The sequence below is a fragment of the Coloeus monedula genome (genome assembly GCF_965178545.1).
Source record: "Coloeus monedula genome assembly, chromosome: 6".
Classification (NCBI taxonomy): Eukaryota; Metazoa; Chordata; class Aves; order Passeriformes; family Corvidae; genus Coloeus; species Coloeus monedula.
Window position 1 is genome coordinate 39,081,448 of NC_138786.1, and position 23,569 is coordinate 39,105,016.

General features: G+C 38.0%; 1 protein-coding gene across 1 annotated transcript in view; it reads right to left on the reverse strand.

Moving 5' to 3' along the window:
• The window catches only part of SNX6 (sorting nexin 6), a 29,743-nt gene extending 6,677 nt beyond the window's left edge, over positions 1 to 23,066 (reverse strand). Inside the window, exons 1-13 of the mRNA XM_082284412.1 lie at positions 23,022 to 23,066; positions 22,814 to 22,861; positions 17,198 to 17,302; positions 15,391 to 15,501; positions 13,712 to 13,833; positions 11,642 to 11,765; positions 10,316 to 10,411; positions 8,893 to 8,998; positions 6,973 to 7,048; positions 5,647 to 5,686; positions 4,420 to 4,506; positions 3,349 to 3,508; positions 2,217 to 2,302 (exon numbers count right to left, since the gene is read on the reverse strand). Of these exons, the coding sequence (XP_082140538.1) occupies positions 2,217 to 2,302; positions 3,349 to 3,508; positions 4,420 to 4,506; positions 5,647 to 5,686; positions 6,973 to 7,048; positions 8,893 to 8,998; positions 10,316 to 10,411; positions 11,642 to 11,765; positions 13,712 to 13,833; positions 15,391 to 15,501; positions 17,198 to 17,302; positions 22,814 to 22,861; positions 23,022 to 23,027 (1,167 nt within the window). The 5' untranslated portion in view covers positions 23,028 to 23,066. The remainder of the gene's footprint in view (positions 1 to 2,216; positions 2,303 to 3,348; positions 3,509 to 4,419; positions 4,507 to 5,646; positions 5,687 to 6,972; positions 7,049 to 8,892; positions 8,999 to 10,315; positions 10,412 to 11,641; positions 11,766 to 13,711; positions 13,834 to 15,390; positions 15,502 to 17,197; positions 17,303 to 22,813; positions 22,862 to 23,021) is intronic.
• Between the last annotated feature and the right edge of the window lie 503 nt (positions 23,067 to 23,569).

Below are 23,569 nucleotides of genomic sequence, written 5' to 3' on the forward strand. Positions count from 1 at the left end.
AACATAGCTTTCTTTTTTGCTTCTACTAGTCCTCCTCTGGCTGTACTCCAAGATGAATTAGGCATCTAGAAACAGCCCAGCTTAGCCCAGTCAAAAACAGGGCCCCCTAGTCCTTGAAATGGAAGCACTGTTCATGATTTCATTTCATTCATATTCCCCTAATATTGGTCTTCCCACATCAGGGCACCATATTACATAAAAAAAAAAAAACCCAAAAAACAAGTCTTTTAAGATCTTCTTTCTTCCTTTTATGGAACTAACTCAGAAAGTGTCCACCAAACCATTTCATCCTTCAATATTCTGTACAGACTAATAAAAACCTATCCATAAGGCTCTCTTCAAATACCTTAGTTACAGCACTAATAAGAACATTCCCCATTATATAATGTTGAAAAATGCAATCTACTGTACTTGTAAATTCTGTAATAATCTAACTCAGAATTCACAGAAAGAAAAGCACAGTAACCAAACTGATCCACCTGTAGTAGCTTAGCTTATTTTAAATATGAAACAGTGGTGTTGAGAAAACAGAACTTTCAAACCTAGTGAGAAACAAAACATCCTTTTATTCAACAGGTTACAGTATTTGTTAACATTTCAAGATTTGTCACTCTTAGTCAAAATGACCTTTGATTATTGTAAAGCTTTAAAGATTCAAAACTGCCTAGTGAATGTTGTTGCTCCATGATGAAGTAGGTGAAAAGGGTCAGCAAAAACAATTCATCTTCAAAAACAGAACTACAATTTAAAGCTTCTATTACAGCTTTATGGACTCCTTGTTAGCAAATTTACTAAGACAAGGTAAGTCACAGATAGACTGTCCAAAGAAATGCATGTTAAACACAAGCTGTGACAACAAACTCAAGCTCAAAAACTAAAGCACTTCCAGGTACACTGAGGACATAGGAAGTACATATCAAGTTGAAAGCTACAGAAATTAGGCATCTTCCACCTGCATTCCACACTTACTAGTTGTCAAAATTCAAGAGAATATTACTCCAAGATTGTGACTTGTATAGTTAAAAGAAGTGATTCTTTAAGGATACTTTAGAAGACAGAGACATTGTCTAAGAATTCCACTTCAAGCCATGTGGAGACTTCAGCAAGGGTTAGTTACAAGAGATGATGAAGAGTCAATGATTGAAGCAGGACAGGAGCAGTGTGGATTCATTCCCTTACTAAAGCACAACATGGCAAATCAATAAGAACTGTTGCAAGAAAGACTGTTAGGACTATTTAAAGTAAGGACTGTTCATCTTAATAAGGAGTCATGCGTTCCATACATGGCTGATTGCTTTACCAGCAGTATATAAATATTTCATTAAGCTGAACTTATACCTACCAAGATTTTAAAAAAAAGTCCCCCCAAAAAACCTTTTTTACAGTGCATTAGTTTTGCAAGCAATAGGTTTAGGGGAATGAAGAATGACACCATCAACACTACTGAAAAGAGTGTAAAGCAGCAATATACCTCTTAACAAGTCCTTTCAACAGATATATTCTGAGTTAATTCACAGCTTCCTAACCAATCCAGTTTCAGATCTGAAGAGAAATGCTAAAGAACTAATTTTTAAAAGAAAACTGCCTCCAGGTATAAGATTGTTCAAATAAGAGAGTGTTGTACTTGTCCATGAAATCAAATACATTGTGAAATTTAAGGACAGTCCAGGCCCCTTAAAAGTTCTTTTCCTACAAAAATTAATTTTCCTGGAAAGGCTATCTGCACCATGCCTCTTTTGTTAATGGTTTAGAGTTTAAAGGCAAAAAGGTTCAAAAACATACTCATCATACCAGACAGGCCAGTGTGATCTCATGCTTAACATCCTATACATCAAGTCCCAAAATCTGGATAACAGGAGAAACCACTTCCTAAGTGAAATGGTGAGATGAAATTTTAAAAATAGGCAAGTTTTCAAACTCTGCAGATGTAAATATCAAACAGCCAAATAAACATAAAACTGAAGGCAAAATTTTCTTCCAGGATATGTGCTTTCCAAAGGCACCTCAAGCATACCAATCTCTCAGAGAGACACGCTCCACTTGTACTTTTTTGTCTTCTCTGTTATTAAAGAAAGTTCACCTTTCTGAACAATGCTTAACTTAAAATTCCCCTTCCTGAATGTGAAGTATCATACAACAAATGTAGCCATTCTGGTTAATCAAGCATATAATATTCAAAATCACTTGAAATATAGGCCAAAAAGGATCATAATTACCTTAGCATGCTTTAATTCCAGTTCTGCTAGTTCCACCAGATTTTTTCTGAAGGCTGCAACTCTTCTTGTCTTGAAGTCTATCAGTTCTATAGAAAATAGAAACGGACTCAGTAACAGTATCCTGCTAGTGACCTCAGTGATTAACAGACATTCCTTCAGGATGGAAGAGGTAAAGGGTGAGAGAAGGAAAAAAGAAAAATCTTGAGTTTAATCTCAGCACATTCTGGGCTCAAAAATGCTGCTACACAGTTGGAAGAAAGCAAACCATCACTGCAGTTCCTCACCTCTAGGAACCTTTTGAGGACAAAAAGCTTTTTTGAAAAAAGACTGCCACATGAATGCTTTTAATATTTATTTCTCTTATTCCATCTGCACTGTTCTTTCAAGGGTGATAAATGGAAGTCTTTAAGGAATATACTAAAGTTAAAACTAGGAAGAACAACAGTGCGCTTTCTGCATATACCTTTGTGGCTAACAGGATCACTCATTCTCCACTGTCTCATTTACAGGAATCATTAACCAGATTTACAGCCTCAAACAACTCTTCAGTGATAAAAACGAAAGAGCATGGTGTTTAAACCTTGAACAGATCTGCCACAAATCATGAGTCAGATAACTACTAACTCACTGAAGTATTAACCTAAAAAAGACAGTAAGTTTCCAGAAGAAAAGTAACATGTAAATAAGGTTCCTTTTCTCTATTAACTCTGTAATTCAGTGAAATCTCATTTCATTATTTCTCCCTTCTCTAATGTAGTATCATATCTGTGACAGACTGGTGCCTTCACAGAAGAAAGCACAAAACCAAAAGGGGAATTTTAACAACACTTTAAAGTATTTGTTTGCTATTACTGCTAGCAGTTACCATTTTGTATCCCAGCTTATGTATGTGAAAAAAAAGCTTAACAAGTAATTTGCACTTAGACTTTGCTCTGCCTATCAGAGCTATGAGGAGCCAAAGAAAAATACAATTTGAACGTTCTAAAATAAGTAAATAATCATTAAAAGATAATATTCCTGCTTAGGAAACAGTACAAAAACCTATATTCATTAATTACATTAATTCTCATTAAGAACATACTAAAATGTTAAATTAAAAGTAGTAACATAGGATCAAGGACCACCCAAATACCTTGTTTTGCCGATTCAGAAATTTTCTCAAATTTCTGACAGCATATTTGCTGAGTAGTTTCAGCTTGCAGCACATCTTTATTTTTTGCTCTTGCTTTATCCAATGCCTTATTAGCATTTTCATAATCCACTAGTGACCTAGATCTTCTATATAGGAGATCCTATTAAAAAAACAAAGGTTATATGGAGTTTATAAGACTCTACCCAAGGATTTTACTGTATTCCATACAATTAAAAAATCAAATTAATATTAGTCCTTCTTGCTGTATTTCAGTTCTTACTAAATTATTTGCATTCACTTTACTTCATTCTGCAAGTCACAGGAATGTCTGTCTATACTAGATCAGATCCAAAACATAATACTGTCTGGTCTCCACCTTGTCTGACAGAGGCCAGCAACAGACGGCTTAGATCAAACTCCAGAAAGCCAAAGAAGGCAAATCATGGGAAATTTCACAGCTTCTTAGATTAGAAACAAACTACATTTACATTATGCATTTGAAATACACACAGAGCCCAAGAAACAGTAGTAACATTTTTGGTGCAACAGTTTGTGATCTTACTACAGACATTTTCTGTGAAATGCTTGCTCATTCTGTGACGTTATTTAATCATGTCACATCAAACAACAGTAAGAATGAAATTTTCTGTAAGCACAGAATATCAAATTCAGCCCATGCGTTTTTGTATCAGCACTAGTAGATTATATGGAATACCCAATTTTAATATTTTAAAAAAAGCAGAACTGCTTGCAATTACAAGCACCGAACACACTGCAAACACACAAACAGCCCTTCCAATGTGTTTCATTACTGCATGATTTGGCCTTGACAAGTGGCTCACTCAGTTCCACACAGTCAGTCCCACATCAGCAACTGCTTTGTTACTCCTTATATGCACCAGAGACAGGTTCTACAGCTAAGGAAGAAATTGCAGGCTAGGGTGGCAGCATTTTAATCTATCTATATTATGAGTTGATGATCTCTTACCACTTTCTCTTTCTCTCGCTCTTTTTTTTACGTTAAAAAAACACAGTATAAAAGAAACACTGAACAAAAACCTATAAATTCACCTTAGCAGCTTGAGATTCCCTAAGGTAATATTTCAGAAGATCAGAAAGTTTAAGATCTTCATCAGCAGATACCCGAGCCTCTATTTTCTGGAAAAACAAAACAAAACACCACCACCAAACAAAAAAAACCAGTAAGCAAAAGGATCAACTTAAAACATCCAAACTTTGGATATTCTTTTGTATATACAAATTCAACGTAAAATATACAGTACATGACAGATAGTCTTTTCCAAAAACTAAGATCAGGCATTAATGACAGGATACTTAAAAGATGCAAAATGAGAAGCAATATTAGGATTTTGTATTAAAATGTAAGCAATAAGCTACTCTCTGAGCAGTAATTGACAACTGGCTTTCTACATTAAACACTGCTTTTTTCCCAATAGCAATTATATTTATCATATGCTAGAAAAAATGCAGAGAAACAAATTTATATTAACAGTTGCACAAGTAGTTTTATGTTGTTGTTGAAATCAAAGGAAAACAAATTTTTAAGGCACCTTTGCAGACTAATTGTGTAACTGCATGCACTAAATGGTTTAAAAAACCAATACACTAATTTGCTTGTATTTGAAACAGATTAGAAAGAGTCTGCAAGCGCATTATTTAAACCCTAATTTTTAAAAAAATAATTTCTAAAATGCGACATTTTGAGTCGAAGCAAGTAATTCTGTTAATTTTCTTTCAAGTATGTATTTGTGCAGATACAATTGTCAGTTTAGGGAATACACACATTTTTCATTTGAAAGTTTTCCTGATACATGGCCCACATCTTCTCTCTACCAAACCAAACAAGTAAGGCAAAAGAAGAGATATTTGAAAACTGATTAGAAGCATAAGCAATTCTACTTCTCAGTCAAATAATTGCAGAAACCGATCTTGGCTCCAGAAAAAAAGCAGCATGGCCACCATTTTTTTGGATAAAGGATTACATTTCTTCATTTCTTTTATCCATAACATGTTCTGTGATTCCCAGTAACAAGTATGGAAGATCTCTGTGCATTTTAGAGGAAGAGCAGCTTTACAAGGGTATTACAGGAGACTGCCTAGAAATGTTTAGTCAACCGAAGAGTCCTAAGGTTCAATCATTTTACAAAACACATGACTGAAATCTTACGTTTTCTCATTCCATACTACACATTGCTTAAACGCTCCATCTAGAAGCTCACATATTAATCCACTTATTAATGCCTTGTTGGCACATGAGGTCTGTTTCATAGTACATACCCTTGTTTTGTCAAATAACTCTGACACCTTCAGAAAAAACCTGTGCAAAGGAAACAGCCCATATTACAACATTGTTTTAAACAGTCTAATTACTTTCTAGAACTCACACTCTAGTCTGCATCTGGCAAGAAAGACTGCAAAGGCACTTCTTAGGATTATAATCCAAAAACTCAGAGAACATACTAGTTTGAAACTTCAAACATGTGGGAACTGTGCAATGTAAGAAAGGCAAATGACAAACAAAGCATAACTGATGGATATTTTAAAGTAAAGAATAATTGCTCAGCTCCTCAAGGATTCTTTATTCTTCTGTGAATTAAACCCCAAACACCAGCACCCTGGTCAATGGTCTTACACTATTATCAAGTGTGCTTTACGTAAATTTGAATGTACTTTTCTTCACCCAGTAAACACGACGTATGTCCTAGTTGGAATTCAGGGATGCTGAGCAACAGTGTCACAACATCTCCATTGCAGGAGACAATACAAGGCTTCAGTCTTACAGCAGACTGAATTACAATCAAATTATACTATTTTGACAGAAGACAGATGTGATTTCTGACAGACCCTAACAGACTACAACAAATATCCATACTATTATCAAAGTATCTGGTATATAAGCTGTCACCACATTTGGATGTATGTCACTGTAATTCAGGTAAATTAATAAGTTAACTTTCACATTTATGTCCTACCTGTCGTCACACGGACACCAACATCACACAAATGAACTATGTGTGTATGTTGATAACCACTGACATCTTTAAGCTAGTTAACTAAGTTTTATTTTCAGATACACTAGACTTCATCTTCAAGCAAATCTGAAAGATTAAAGGACAAACATCTGTACATAGAGACCCCCTGCTATTTTCAAATTTCTGGGGATCTCAGTAGATTGCTTTATTTTCCTAAGGGCAGTAAAGTTGCCAGAACAGCACAACTATTCTTCAAGATGTTGGTACACTTAAAAAAATGCATATACTCCAACTGAGACCTGCACTTGCTGCACATGTAAAAAGCATTTGTAACATTTAAAAAAAATGGTGAACAGTTGTGGTTTTTTCTTATTCAATGAGGACTTTTCCATCTCATCTGTGTAATTTTCTACAGACTGTAGAAAACAGCATTTTTTTACAGACAAATATTAAAGCGGAAGTATTAAGCGCAGTCTGCTAAAGAAAGGAAATACTAGAGAAGCAAATATCTTAATGTGATACAGCTGTAAGAAATTCTGGTTTTCTCCTAACAAGAGCTACCAATCTCAGCAGGTCACCATGAAGACTGCTACATAGCAAATTATCTCACAGGTTATTAACAATATCTTACTTGCATATGTCTGTGGAGTCCTGCGTTCCTAATGCATATAATGAAGAACCAATTCTATTATAGTCATCCGCCACATCTAGAAAAACAAACAAGCACTTGTTTTACTATCTCATTCCTCTTCTTTCTTTTATTCAAGAGCTTTAAGTATTAAATCAATGAATGATGAAAACAAACAGATCCAAGCAATGAACAGGAAAATACATTTGCTTGTTTTTTCTGAAGTTTATATGCCTTTAAGCAGATTTTTTTTTTTTTTGATAACACAACCTTGAGAGATTGAGTGGGTCAATTTCCACACAATTCATTACTCCACACGTCATCAGTGCAGTTGGTTACAGTGAAGAATGGTATTAGGAAGCTATTAATCTCCCCTTCTATTCCTCCCATTTCAACATAAAAACAGATTTTCTGCTGGAAATAGTAAGTCAGTGTATTTTCAAGCCCTGCACCTCTCTGTTGATCATGTTATCCATAAACTACAGATTGCCCATTTCCAAAACAGCTTTCCCAGGTCATTGCTCTACTCCTCTAGCTAGAATTTCCAAAGGTGCCATTTGTCCCAATTCACAGTTTGGTAAAAGTTGTCAATAAACATCCTATGTGATTCGAGCCTGGAAACCAACGAAGCTTTGTCATGAGTTTCCCGTCAGATTTCCTCATTTCAAAACCTCATTTCAAAGGATTTTCTTGGTTCTACAACCAATGTAAAAGCCATTCTCACTCTGTAAATAAATCTTGGCACTTCATTACTATGAAGGAAGTTCAGTTCTCATTTTAGGAAAGCAACCAAAAACACCAGGAACCACTTCACGTGGGTACTGAATGCAGACACAGGGCCCCTTAGTAATTCACTGAGCCATAACTGACTCTTTCCACCTCCTACCATAGATACCAAAACTACAAAAGACTCAGTCTTCATACAACAGCAAGAGAAGCGTCTGAAGAACTCAGAAAATCCTTGGTTTAATGTCTCATTCAAACTCCACTTTAGAGATCTTATCAATGAAGATTCATAAAACGTTTGTGACCTGGTCTTGTGCGAACTATATTACTTTAGACAGCAAAGACAGTATCTGTAAATAAGACCCAAACTCTGAAGAAGCAGACAGAATCTGGAAGATCAATTTTGATTTATCTAGGCACAAAAACTTATAATCAAGGGCAATATAGGTAATTTTTTCTGAGCTTCTCAAAACACAGTAATCCTAAATCAAACACAATAGTCCTAACCCAAAGGTTTTTCATTTTCTCAAATAAATGAACTGCACTTGGGAAGACCATCTAGAGCTTTCAGAAATCACATTAGCTAGCACTGAGCTCACAAAGACAAATCAACACGCAAGTGGAAAATCTTGTCTCAGTATGAAAAGGGGTCCTGCAAACCAGGCCACTGAATGTACACATTCCAGCCTCCAATCTAAACAACTAAAAAATGGAAATCTAGTCTAGAACAATGGCCCAAACAGGAGCTTGCTACAAGCAAAAGTACTTAGTTAGCAAGGTAATGCAATGCCCAGTGTGCCAAGAGATTGCATTTGGTGGAATCAAGCACATCCAGTCAATAACAACTTCTCTAGGTGTAAAATCACATGTACTGCCATACTACCCACCTCTACACATAAATGACTAAGTCAGACTTCAACAGAATATTAATACTTAAAGTGTACTTCTTTTCAAGCAGACAGCATGAAGAATCAAGGTATCCTCAGTGTTGCACCAGGCTGTTCTTACCCCATATAGTCTACTGCAGCAAAGCCTAAACTTAGAAAGTCAGATTGAACTTCTTTAGACTCTGAAGGCTACTCTTGGAGAAATTAGTTCACTTTTCACATGCAAAAAGAAAACTAAAAATTACTTCTCCTCATTAACAACTTCTGTACACTTTAACCACTACTATTTTCACCCTGGAAAAAACCTCACTTTTATGTGATCTTGTCATTTTATCAGATTTGGCAGAGGCGTCTTTGACTCGATTGTGATATTCTACAAGGAATGTTCTCTCATGTTCAAAGAAGTCATCCACATCCTACAAAAAAAAGAGAACAATTGAAAAAACAGGATTTCACTCACTCTCTACAGAGCAATTGCAGAGTAAATTTGTACATTTCACTGTTGCTGTGACAGGAAATGCAGCTATTTTTATTGTCTAAAACACCATTTATGTAAACTGATTTCTTCTCCACTTATATAATGATCTTAAGTTCTATTAAGAATTTAGCAAGAACTAAGAATTTGCAACAAGCATTCTAAAGGTCTGTTACTAAACATGAAGGAACATCAAAGGGTCACCAAGGGTGACAGAAATAGAATACATGTCAAGTACTTAATTTAAAAAAGCATCTACCTAGAAAAAGGGGAGAAGGGATGAAAGTCACCCAGCAGTACAGAGGCTGTGGTCTCAGATGAGATGATTTGAACTCCTAGCTCAGAACACTGATCTTAATGACATACTTCTGTCAATTTGGTAAACACAGGTAATTGTTAGTATTTTCTGTATTATAACTTGACATAATTGGTTTAATACTTATATTTAAAAACCCTCTAAAATAACACAGATGCTCAATACCATGAAATAGCCTACAGCATGGGCTTTGAACAATGTTCTTATGAATGTAGTAGTTATTTGGACTTTTTTTTTCCCCAAGTCATATTTAATCCATGGTTATATCCACTTTCCAGCAGTTTCAAAAACCAAGACTTTGAACCTAGAAACTTTTAACTCTTGTAAAAATTGCTATTACCACTAGAAAGAAAAGAAATTAAAAATTATCCTCTGCAGAACTTCTGTTTGTTATAAAAGCAATCTTGTAGCTTTTGGAAAAGTGAAAATTAAATTGTATTTTCTTCTTTTTCTCCCCCCTCAGTTACATTCTTACATCTACTGGGAAAAATCATATAACCTCTACTGCTGCTTCTAGCCTTGAAATAGTAAAAGGATTCTACAAGACTGGGAAAATTCACTCAATTAGTAACTTCTGAACTGAAGCAGTTGTCACACCTAGTTCTCCTTTCCACTACATAAAATGGCAGGCCTGAACAAAAAAATCCAACCATATTATCAATTATCTATGTTTATTTAAAAAAAAAAAAAAAAAAAAGCTTAATTTCACAGAACAGGAGAAAGAGTACTGAAAGCCCACAAGAAAGCTCTCAATCCCACAAGAAAGCTCTCAATTATTTTGCATCCAGGCCACAAGTTCTCACCCATGGTCTGCCACTAATTCTTAAGTTAGACATCACTATAAAAATCCCATATTTGTACCTATGTAAAATTCTGCTTCATTTAAAAGGACAACAACAATGTTCATACATTTTAAATCTTGCTATGTTAAGCAGTAATCACCTTTACTCCTGAAACAATGACACCATCTGCTGATTTAACCATATTTTTGAAGAAGTCTTCAAGTTTCTCTTTCTTATTTTTCCCACGAACACTCAACTGAAAAACAAATTAATTTACCAAGTTCAGTCATTTTCTGGAGGCAATACAAGCTTTAAAAAAGAAATCACAGAATTACATACCCCTGCTTGCTACACCTAAAGCAACTTTCCTGTTCTCTGTTCACTCTTACACTCTACACTAATGGGGACAGGGCACCTTGCATCCCCAATGAAGACTACCTCATTTACTAGATTGCTCATCACCTAAAATACTATTCTAGGCAAAAAAAAAAAAAAAAAAAATCAGCAACATTCTAGCACCTACAGACAGTACCAAATGTACAGAGTGTACATTTCAGTTATCAATAACACACTATTTATCATGCACAGTACAGCTGAGTTGATGTAACTATAGTTAATACAACCATGTTTCACCCTTCAGTGAATGGCAGATCTTTGACTTCCAGAGGATAATGCTGGTTTAAGCCCCCTCACACTCCTCCTGTCCATCTAACTTCACCCAGTTTTGACTGCCTGAATCCATAAGCATTTGTACATCAAGCAACAGAGGAACCTCTGTAACACATTTTGAATTAAGTATGTATGCAGTTGAACCAGTCTTTGTAATAATTTCTTTCAATGTTGATTCCGCAATTTTAAAAAGTAACTGAAACTCTTTGCAGAATACGAGCAACCACTAACTCCAACGCCAAAGAGTTACGAGGCCAAAAGTACTCTCCATTACCTCAATTCAGTATTTACATATGGATAGCCACACTAGTCCAACACTTAGAAAAAAATTAACCACATTTTCATTTCCATCATTAACAAAAAGGTTTTATTTATCAGAACATTTCATTAGAAATTCTCTCTAGTTTTGTTAGCAACAGAATTTATACCACAGTTCCAAATGCTAAAAATTAGTGTTCCATTTTGTTGCATAATTCTTTCTCATAGCAAAAAAAAAAAAAAAAATTCAAAGAGTGGAAAAGTATACTGTCATGTGAAATCACCCAAAAGCTCAGCTTTTAAATCCAAAATATACTGGATTTCCAGTAATATTTTTGATGCCGAGGTTAGAGCATATAGTGCATTTGGTTCCCCAGGTGGCAGAAAATGAACTCCTACAGACTAAACTAATTTCTAACTTTTACAACACAAATATGTCTGGCATGAAGGAATTGATGTAATTTCCTCCAGGAGGTAATTCCCTCTTAATCAATTTTCCATCCTACCATAAAAGTACATCTTGATTTCTCTCACCAGCAATTCAGTTTTCAATACTCACATCCTGATTATATTCCAAGAATACATGGAAATTTAAGTCCTTTCTCAAAATAGGATGTGCTGCCACGCGACACAAAAACACTTCATGCATTGCAACTGTCTTCTTGAATATTGCCAAATATTCACTAAAAACAAGAAATAAGACAGACATAAGAATTTTGTATGAAGCAATTAAGTTTGAGATAAACCTAGTGAGCAGCTTTAAGAGACCCTAAGGAAGGGTACAAAATTACAAGCTGATATAATGGAGTTTATCACTCCAATGTTTGATAGAGACATAAATAAATAGTACAGTGTTAATACTAGGGAGAAATTTGAAGCCCAAACACATTACAGAGAGACTTTTAATGAAGAGTCAACAAAGACACTCTAATTTTTATGGTTAGCTAACAGATGCGGGTCTGCTGAAACTGTAACCTCATTTCATTGTCCTTTCCCCAGCACCCCAAAAATCAAGAAACTGAGGTACAGACTACAGTCCCTAGGCACTATGTATTGATGTGCAAATTCCTTCCTCCCCATCTCCATCCCCTTGCCCATTTGCACCCTCCTTACTTATTTATATAGTTCATATACTTTTGTTAGCTGATTAGCCAGTCTTTTATTTCGTGTTAAAGCACCTAGCCTTTTTGAGCCAAAGCTTACATTGATGTCTCACTTCGTGGTTCTAAAAGTGAAATTAAGAGCTGCATTTGGTAGGTACAACAAAAAAATCACATTTAACCATAATAATCACACAGTTGCCCAGTTCAGCCAACTCAGCTTCAAAGCAATCACTCACTTGCAATTTAATTAAGAGGAAGGCACTCTTACCAATACCAGTTTGCTAGAATTCATTGTGCTTTGCAAATTCAGTAAGATGCAACTCATCTAAAAAATGAGGAAAGGGCTCTTTTTCCCATTCTGAGGTCAAACAGCAAAATTATAATCAACGCTTTTCCTTCCACTATGTGCAAGGAGTTTAAGATTTACATACCAGCAAACCAGCAGGGCCAGTGTTGGGAGATGTTTGATCTCAGTGATAGTAGTCATTCAGTGAAGACAAAAAAGGAGGATGCAGAGGATGGAGGTGGCAGTAGAAGAAACCCAAAGTTTTCTGTGTTATCCAACCCCTAACCAGACCACAAGAGAATCATGATCAGGGCCGCTGGAAAACCAGATTCTTTAAAATCTATAGTGTTTTGCTCATTTCCAGTTTTCTGCATATGAAGTGTATATCTACTCTGCTATAAATTATGCTGTACATATCACTAATACAGAGCTTTTTAAGATATTTGCTCACAGCAGCTGAAGTTCGGAGAGAAAGCAGCAGTTCTAACAGTTCTATGTACTTTTCTTGCCAATTCAGAGCTCTTGATAGAAGCAGTCTAGAAGCAGCGTAAATATACACTTGAAAACTGAAACCAATGACAGGAAAAGATCAAAGAAGTGAATGCATGATAAAATGGACGAAGCAAGGAGAAACTTCACTGTGTAACTCCATATGGAACAAGAAGCTTCAGAGCAGATATTTCAATATAAATTAAATTCATATTAAGGGAAAATAGTATTTTCAGGAAGTATATTCTCCTTGTGCAAAAAAAATTTTTTAAAGTGTCAAAAAAGTAATTTTCTAGTAATCTTCGTATTTCTTGGGGAACAGAAGGTTGGCATCCATGTTTACAGTACCAACCATATGCACAACTTCCTACTCCCAATCACTATATGTATAACCTTGAAGTCTCATTATGCTTATAAAATGTGGAACACCAGAACTAAAAAAGAGGTTATCTCCTCCCTTTGCAGATGTTCTGTGAAGAAAAGCATCTAAGTACTTTATTTCTTATAAAAGAACGCTCAAGAACAAGCTGATGTATTTCCTGTTTCAGATGATCTTCCATGAAATTATTTCTACAATTTTCCTAATGGCACTGATCATGATCACTGAGATTAACCCTGTTTACATAACACCTGGATTCTCAAGTCTGTATTTCACAGAGAACCATTACAGTGAAACTGGAAACATGGGACAGTAAACAGCAATAGAAGTTTTGGAATATAAATAAATAAAGTAGTAATAAAGTCTACATACGCTTCCAGTTCTTGTTTCATCTTGGTGAATTCTTCTTTAGTCATTGATCCTTCCCCTTCTCCAAGTTTCTGCAGTTTCTCCCTGGAGGCATCAAAATCAGGCCTGGGTGGTGCTGGTGGAATCTGGAATTGAATCCAATTTTTTTTAAGTTCTCATTTTCTCAGTCAAACAACACCCATTCACAGTACAGGAACTGTAGACTGCCTGCAGCTTTTTAATACATGTTTCTCTCTTTCATCATTCATTACAGCATTTCTAGATGAAGTCTCTCTTTCACGAGTTATACACATGGCATTACTATACCAATTTCGGTCAAGCGTCCTTGAAGATTACTAGAGTATTAACTAATGGCTTCAGTTTAATTACAACAGAAACCAAATAATACTTCATTTCCCATGACAATGAATTAAAACTTGAAGTAATTATTTTTTAATTAGTTTTGGTTTAGCTTAGTTGCTAAGGATTACTTCTTGTTTAAAGAAAAAAGAAGAATTCCACGACTGTTTTCACACCATCCATTTATAACTCCCCAAAACTTTAAACCAAGAAAACCATTCCCTATTGTTTGCAGACACTAGCTCTTTCTTGCAGCACTGCTGACATTAAAGACACGTGTTTAAATAACAAAGCCCCTAGTCAACAAGTCTCTAGGTTAATTTTATAATACAGTATATTAACACTGAAAGAGAAAACACCACAGTCAAACTAATCCTGAATTGTTGTCAGGAAAGGAACACAGAACAAAGTTAAACTAAGTTTAAATTTTAGTTTACCGATACTGGCCCATTATATTAACACTTACAAAAAACCAAAAAAATCCCATATCTAGACGGTCAACCATTTGAAACTAGTTATTACCACACTGAAGGTCTAGTCACTTCAAATAGCTTTTCTGACTAAGAAAAGACTAGCTCAAGAATAGTATGACACATCACAGATTATACTCATTATAATGTACCCACTAATCAATTAGAAGTATCTGTTTATGCTCTGAATCAGCAAACACCTCCCCCAACACAAAATGAATAACTTTCACACCAAGATGACAAATACTCCTATTTGCAATTAACATATGAAGAGCAGCACCATTTTTAATATGCACTATCATACAGTGCCTCTTTTGAAACCTCTGCTCCTGGAAGGCCTGAAATAAACTTCAAACCATAAGTTACTACATATTGAGGTTCCCTGTAGTTCCACATGGTATTTAAACTGTTTTTTCCTTCCTCTTATTTATGGAAAAATGATTCTGATCTTTATAATGAGAACTCAAAAAGTCTAGTTACTTCACTCTGCCATTCCAGCTAAAACACAGGCAACATGGAACTTGTAACTAAGTTAAACATTACCTTGCAAAAACAATACCACCAAGTCACACAGTTCAACTCTCTCCCACACTTTTAACACGGTGGCATAAAAATACACTTGGAGACAAATTAAACTACTCATTCCTTAGGAGTAAAAGGCAAGAAAGTATGACAGCTACAGTAGCTTTCTTCCAAGCTTGCTTCAACCATTAATTTTGTGTAATTGCATAAAATTAAGTATTAGAGAAGCTGATCTGATTTTATACAGAATGAACACCTCCTGTTTCCACTGCATTTAAAAGCAGTCTCAAGCAGTTTTGATACAGCCCACAGAAAACAGCACATATAAACCAAAAGAATATCAGTACTTACAATATAGCCAGCGTAGTCCTCATTCTCAACAAAAGAATCATGAAGCCAAATAAACTCTTCATGTTGCCGGACAACAGAAAATTCATTTTGTTTGAAATTTGGTAAGGAACTCTGGAAGGGTAAAAGGAGGTAGAGTTATGGGGGGGAAGGAGGTAGGGAGGAAGAAAACCACAACAAAAACCCACAATGTTTTTCATTAATAGATGAGAAAAAAACTTGAAGGAACAACAAAAATGTCCCCAAAAATTCATACCACAGTAAGTACCCTCATCTTAATTAGTGCAGCAATCAACTGGCATGTTTGCCCAAAGAGGTTGTGGAGTGTCTGCTCTCATAGACATCTCTAATATTTTTATCAGTTTAATCCTGTTATCAATTTAATCTGTTTAGTATCTTTATCGATGATCTGGATGAGGCAATCAAGTGCCCCTTAGTCAATCTGCAGATTGAAGTTGGGTGAAGGTATTGATCTGCTGAAGGGCAGGAAGGATCTGCAGAAGGATCTGGACCAGCTGGATCCATGGGCAATTGCAGGAGATTCAACAAGGTGAAGAGCCAGGTCCTGCACTTGGGTCACAACCCCAGAGAGTGTGACAGGCTTGGGGCAGAGCAGCTGGAAAAGAACCTGGTCAACAGTGGCTGGACATGATCCAGCATGTGCCCAGGCGGCCAAGAAGGCCAATGGCATCCTGACATGTATCAGAAATAACGTGCCAGGACCAGGGAAGTCACAGTTCCTCTGTACTGGACACTGGTGAGGCCGCACCTCGAGTCCACGTCTGGGTCCCTCACAACAGGTAAGACATAGAGGCGCTGGAGCATGTCCAGAGAAGTACAGTAAAGTTGGTGAAGGGTCTGGAGCACAGATCTGATGAGGAGCAGCTGAGGGAGCTGGTGACATTTAGTCTGGAGAAAAATCAGGGGTGACCGTACCACTCTCTACAAGTATCTGATATGAGGCTGTAGCCAGCTGGGGGCTGGTCTCCCCTCTCAAGTAACAGGTCACAAGACAAGAGGAAATGCCTCAAGTTGCACGAGGAGAGATTTAGACTGGATATTAAAAAAATTTCTTCACCAGAAGGGTTGTCAAGTTTTAGAAGGGGCTGCCCAGGGCAATGGTTGAGTGACCATCCCTGGAGGTATTTAAAACACGTGTAGATGTGGCACTTAGGGACATGGTTTAATGGTGGACTCAATCTTAGAGGTCTTTTCCAACCTAAGTGATTCTATGATTCTGTAATCAAAACCCAAATGGACAAATCCTGAGCAATGTGCTCTCACACACTCTAATTTAATGGTGAGAGTGAGGGAGGAGATAAGGATTTAATGATGTCCAGATACTTTATTCAACTTTAATTATTCTGTCACTCTGCAGTCAATAAACATTCAAATCTAAAAAAAAGTCAAACAATAGTAATTAAAAATGATCCCTGAATGTAAAATTACAACACATGTTCTTAGAATCTGAAATTACAATAAAATCTAATTTAATTTAAAAAACTATACTGAAGTATATTCATGTCTAGTAAAGATTCTACCTGCAAACAGGCTAATGAATAAGCATGGAAATGACATGACAACACATCAATACAAAAAAAAAAATGAACATAACTTTCTTCTAAACAGTTCTTTAGCTCTTAGTCATCTTTTTCTTATGCACTGTAGCTACACAGCCTCTTAAACAGGAGATAATTCTACTTTCTCATTTCCTCTGGACTGTGTTACACGTTGTTTCAATAAACAGTTTAAGCAAACTCTCTTTTGTATATAATTAATAACTGTTGCGTGTACAAACCCAGGTTTTTACCTTTGTATGGACCGTGAATTTTACTTTATCCCTCTCACTGAGTGCATCTGAGATATCCACTTGCAGAGCAGCATCGGTCTGGAGATCTACATTTATTGCTCTAAGCTAAAGAGAGAAAAATATATTTAGCTTAAAATTTAAAAAAAAAAAAAAAAAAAGTAAACTATATTTCCATTATTATTCTTCCTTTGAAATGAACCCTGATCTTCCACTGCACAAGACAGATCACAAAACCCCCCAACATTAAAAGATTCTTTCCAGCAGAAAAAGGAAATCCAGTAGTACTTCTCATTGCACAAATGACCATACAAATAATAAGCTCCTTTACTCCGTGTTAGTGCACTAATTTCATTTCTGTACATTGTTAACCTGCTAGTAATTGAGATGCTCAAGACAAAGTACATTTACCGATAGCAACAAGTTTGGTAGATTTTTCTCTTTATTCTCCCCACTCCTCTGAACTAATAATCTGTCCTAAGTAAATATATGTAAAGGTAATTATAAAGATACTAACAGTTGGAAAGGTACTTTTAAGGAGAAAAGTGGTTCTATATTTCAAAGAAGCAAGAGCTGTTATAGACCTGATTTACTCACACTGTCTTCCACTATTCTTCTGTTCAACATCTCTCATCATATAATGAAAAAGCATAAAAAAATATCCTAAACTTCACAGAACTAAGTCTTCTTGGAAATACTTTTCTGAAAAAGCTCAAAGCAAAAAACTCAAACCAAAGACTTTGATGTCTTCAAAATGAGCATGAGAAATGGCAAAAGTGCAAGAAATACACATATTTTTTTCTACAAGACAAGAAACCTGAACTCTTTCACAAAATAATTCCAAAGTCACATTGAAAAAAAAAAAAAAGAGACAATGATAAAATATAGCAAAACTGCAGTATTATCTGAGCACCACAATATTTGGCAGTAACTGGACCAAAGGCTTCATTCAACAGTACTTGGTGTAACTAACCTCATCGAGACCCCAACTGGAAATTCAAGTCCCCTCGCTCTTGCACCCTTGTTCTAGAGGAATTTGGAGGAATTTGTCTCATGACGATTTCATCATCATGACCAACAGACATTTGGAATGTTTTTACAAGCACTAAGGCTAACTCTGAAATCTTTTCCAATCACATTGTCAAAAAATATTTCAACATCACACTCACACGGCATACTTTTTACTAAGACACAGTGTTTTCTTTGATGCTGCATTTTTTCTACCAATATCCCATCCTACAGTATAAAAAATGCTTTACCATACAGAGATTTGGACTTTTTCTCCATTAATTTTTTTCAGGATTGCATTTTTAAGTCCATACTTAAGTACAAAAATGCTTTAAGTATCCACAACACATAGTACAGAGGTTACATATGAGCAGATTTTGAAGGTAATGCTGTGAGGCACTGGAAAAGCACTAGGACAAAAGCATCACTGCCAAATCTTGTTTTCCATAAATTACCTTTATCTTAAATCACAGTGGTCAGATCCTACTGTAGTCTTGCTGTTAACCTCGATGCACGGACAACTCTTGCCTATGTAGCAGCAACCAGACTCATGTATCTTAGAATTAGTGTATTAAAGTAAACCAAAATCATGCACTCTAGCATATTGTGCTAAGGCTAGCAAAATATAACAGTTCAATAGCTCTTACACAAGTAGTAATAGCTTTTCCTTACAGTGAAGTTGGAAATCATTAAAATGACTGCACAGTAACATATTCACACACGTGATTCAGGCATTGCCTTTTGTTTTGTTTTCCCAAGGTTTAGGGGGTCACTGCCTCACACAAAGGCATATTATCATGCAATGGCTCCTTGCAGATCACTTCTCAGAGGCAGAACCTCCAAGCTCCTACTGAGTTTCCAATGTGCTTACCATCTAATTTAGGAAAGAAAAATATAATGACATACCAATGCCTCCCTTATGTCATGACACCACATTTTTCAGCGTGTAAAAAGGTTTTTGTGGTTACACTGTCTGGGGTACTGTGTGTTTTTCTCCGGTCCCCCCAGCATATGTTAACAGACTGAGTAATCTCAGCAAATGATCTGGACTGTCTAAATGGTATTTTTGTAGTCTTTCACAGGTCACAAATATTTCTACCAAAATACTTTTCCACCTCTTTTTATTTTTTTTTCAAAGTGGTACCATGTAAAATTCTAAAATTTGGTATAACAGCTGATAAAAGTTTGTCATTAGACCATATCCAGTGCAGTGCAGCCTGATCTATATGCACTATTCACAACTTCAGATACAAAAGTCCTATCTGTGCTGAGATAGGATTAAGAACTACCTATGACTTTGCCTATGACATACAACTATACAGGACTATTTGTTTAATTTATACCAAGTTTGTAAGAGTTTTGAAGAGTTTAATCGTATGTTAAATTATGCTGTGTAGCCTGACTGCCAACAGGGAACGTTTTCATCTGCAATGGTAATGCAGCATTTATGAAAGGTGTCAAAGACAATCAGAAAGTTGAAGGAATTTAAATGTATTCGTGTCACACAACAATTCACTTTGCATTACTGGAAACTGAATTCACAAACAACATCATCACATCACAAACTTAAACAAACTCTGCATCACTAGTTCCAAAATAAAACTGCCACCAATGGATGGTTTTCTAGTCACAAAGGAAGGAGAAAATGAAAAAATAAAAGAAGTCCGATACCGAAGAAAACTGAAATGAAAGCACCTTAAAGTACGGAAAAAATAGAGATAGGACTGTCCCTTTTTATCTTGCCCCCTCCAAGTCTAATACATACAATATCGCATAATAATTTTATGCTTAGACATGTAATCTAAATCCATGCTGAAGAACTTGCAAAACAAAAACTGATTTAATTTTGTTACTTTACAGTTTCCTATGCTATACCAAGAAAGTCCCTGTTCTATTCAAAGGGTCTAGAAAACACCAGAAGCCAAACCCAGGCCAAGCGATGTTACAGTACTAAAAGACAACACAATGCAAGGAGAGGATTTAACATCTAAGCTCTTGCTTAAGGATCAATTAAACTTCAAATGATAATGGGTGGAATCTGGTAGAGACAAGGGAAACAACCAAGTATTACATTCCTAGGTAATGTCATCCATTAACAGTAATGTCCATGCTCTGAGCTCTTCCAAAAATGTTAGAGTAGAAGGACCCCTTCTTCAGCCGGTTCTTTACAGGCAGATAAATACACAGAGCAAGGGGATGAAGAATACCTTTACAACAAAAGCTTTCAAAGTGTTTTCACAGCATTAAGTTTCCAGCAGACCTGTTCTATAGGATAGCTCATTTCCTCTGAATAAGTGTCAGCCAAGCCAGCTAAAGATTATATAGCTATACGATACACAAGACAGTACTAATGGAGCAATACTACACCACTTTTCAAAGCATGTATTGTTTATGTTAGAGAGAGCACAAAAATCTCAATAGGACCCAAGTTACACCAAGCAAACTCAATCCAGTCTTCCTAAGGGAAATTCAGAAAAGCAATTCCCACAAGTTGATTTTAAGCAGACCATTTATAATAAGTTCCTTCTACAGACCACCCACTTCTACTTCCTCAAAGATGATTCTCAGTACTCTGTTTTACAGTTCTCCAGAAAAGGCTCCATATGGTGTAACACAATTGTTTGAGAATTACTCTTCAGTGTGGCATCAGCATAAATTCCAGCCCTCTTTCATCCCATCACCCTAACGTTAAACTTAACACGACTGTAGCCAACAAATTCCTGCAGCATTAAAAGTACAGTTGTCACAGCAATATCTAAATTCAACAAAGGCAAGAATATTGCTTTTCAAAACTAAAAGCTCAATTACTCCAACCAGAAGTTGCCATCCATGCTTTCAAATAAAGGCTTGACCTACTCGTTATTTAATTGCAAGGACAGGAAGACAACAAAACAGAACTAGGGAATCATGTTATGAAAAGATATTTATTTTTACTAGTAAGAAAAAAAGTACTACAGTTTTGAAGATTAGAGCACAGCAAATCCATTCATGAACAGACTGCCATATTGCTTCTGATTAATTTCCCATATCACAAACAAAATCATGCAGATAACAACCCGTGTTTTAACCCCAGAGATTTACACAGAAGAGAAAAAATTAAAGCCCCACAGTGACCAGTGATTGGAAATAAGAAACCCTAAAAAAAAAATCAGGGAAATGATAAGGACACTGTTCTAGTTTAATTCCTCAGTACTGGATGAAGATGCAGTAAAAAAAGACCACACTTGGCCAACTGAGATGGTATATTGTGCAACAGTACAAACAAGACTGCTAAGAGATTTCTTAAGGTTTTCAAATTACCTTGTGAACTCTTAACGACCTGCAGCCTTAGAGGGTTAATAACCAGCCAAACAAACAAGTTTCACACGAGGTGAGATCTGCATTGTTATGTTCTACCTGCATCTTCAGTAAAGGCAACTTAACTGTGCGCACCAAAGGCCGTTCCTAAGTACCAGGGACAACCTATGTAAAATACCAATGTAGTTAAAATTCCACAGTTAGTAAATTCTGCAGTCCTTGTTCTGAAGACACCCAAAGGACAACAACGATTTCTACCTCCTCTCTCTTTTATTCAATATTCTTAGTAAAGTAGCTATATACATAAAGACGAAAGCTTTACAGTGGCCAGAATTGGCATGATACAATATTAGAATGCCTTTTTACATTTCTGGTCATAAACTGGAACATAAAATGCACTAAATTTAACACCTGACTGTGGTGTGCATGATAAAACATGCACCATCACAGTGTTTCTCAGATTTTTGTATTTTTAGTAATACACTGTACACAGTCACTTCAATAACCACCAACAGCCAAGGGAACCTAAGTGACCCTGAAGCTGCTCACCTACCTTGCTCACAGTTGGTCTTTCTCAAGATACTAAGTGACAGGAGTAATCAGTCTGACTAAATTATACTAGATTAGCTGATTTGTTGCTTAAGAGAGGCAAGCAAATTAAAGAAATACGGATACAGATAGAAGAGAAACTAAGGGCAGAAAGAGGAGGGCGGAAAAAAAGGTTTTCTCAGTAAGAAACATAATTGTGGCATCCTGTCCCAACAACAGAACTTCTTTCCAATAAAGAGTTTGTTATGCAGCATGTGTCTGCAATATAAGTGTCCCATTGTTATCTATGGGAGAGCCCCTCGGGCCTGAAGGGAGAAGGGAGAACAGGACTGCATCTCCCAGGCCTTGGATGGCGGCTGGCGATGGAACCTGGTGCTCCCCAGGGTTGGTAAACCTGGGCAGGACCAGCCCCGCCGGGCGTGTGCAGCGGGAGGGGGCCGGGGCACAACCCCTCCCAAGCTATTCCAACGACAGCATGAGAGAACTGTCCTTCCAAAACTTAGGTGACAGAATAATGAAGAGCACACGCACACAGACGCCGATATCAGCGGGAGACTGTGCCAGGAGCAGATCCCGGCGGGCGGGCGGACGGACAGACAGACAGCCAGCCCGGACGCTCGCCGCCCGGCAACCCGCCTCCCTCCGGCACCCACGCGGCGGGCTCGGGCCAACAGCGCCCGGAAGCCCCTGAAGAGAGGCCGACCCTGTCCGCCCCCACGCCCAGCCCCAGGCGCCGGGGTCCCGACGCCTCCCCGCAGCACTTACACCTCGGTCCTCCTCCGAGAGGAAATCTGGGCCGTCGTCCGAGCCTTCCTGCTTGGGGGCGAGGCGGCGGCGGGGGCGGGGGGCGCGGAGGGGCACGGCCGGCGGCAGGGAGGGTGAGGGGAGACAAAGCGCACAGGTTAGTGAGTGCCCGGCCGCGCCGCCCGCCCCGCCCCGCCCCGGCCCGGCTCCGCGGCCGCCCCGGACCCACCATCATGGCTGCTCGCGGCGCTCTGCGCCCGCCGGAGCCGCGGCCGGGCGGGGCTGCGGCGCGCGGGGCGGGACGGGGCGGGGCGGCGGCGGCAGCGGCGGCGAGCGGCTCCTGCCGCGAGGGTGCGGCCGCTGAGGGGAGGGAGGGGAAGTGAGGGGAGGGAGCCGGGCGGTGCTTCGGCGGCGGCTGCAGGCGAGGGAGGGGAGGGGGAGCGGGGCCGGCTCCGGGCAGGGCGGCGGTTCTGTGTGTATGGCTGCGGCGCGCTGCTGCCGCGCGCTGCTGGGGCTGGCGAGCGCCGGGGAGCGGGTGTTGAGGGCGCTGGGCGTGCCCCGTGCGCGGGGGAGCGGCTTTGTTCGGTGGGAGGCGGCGAGAGCAGCACGCCGAGCCTCCGGGGGTGTGCCCAGCGGGCAGCGCCGTGCCCCGCCGCTCCGTCCGCCGGCCAGGGCCGCCGCGCTGTCCTGCGCTGCTTCCCGGCGTTGGTGCGGGAGATGGGCTTCGCACGTTTGTGCAAACCTGAGTGTGAAACTGTGCAATGAGTGAGCGAGAAA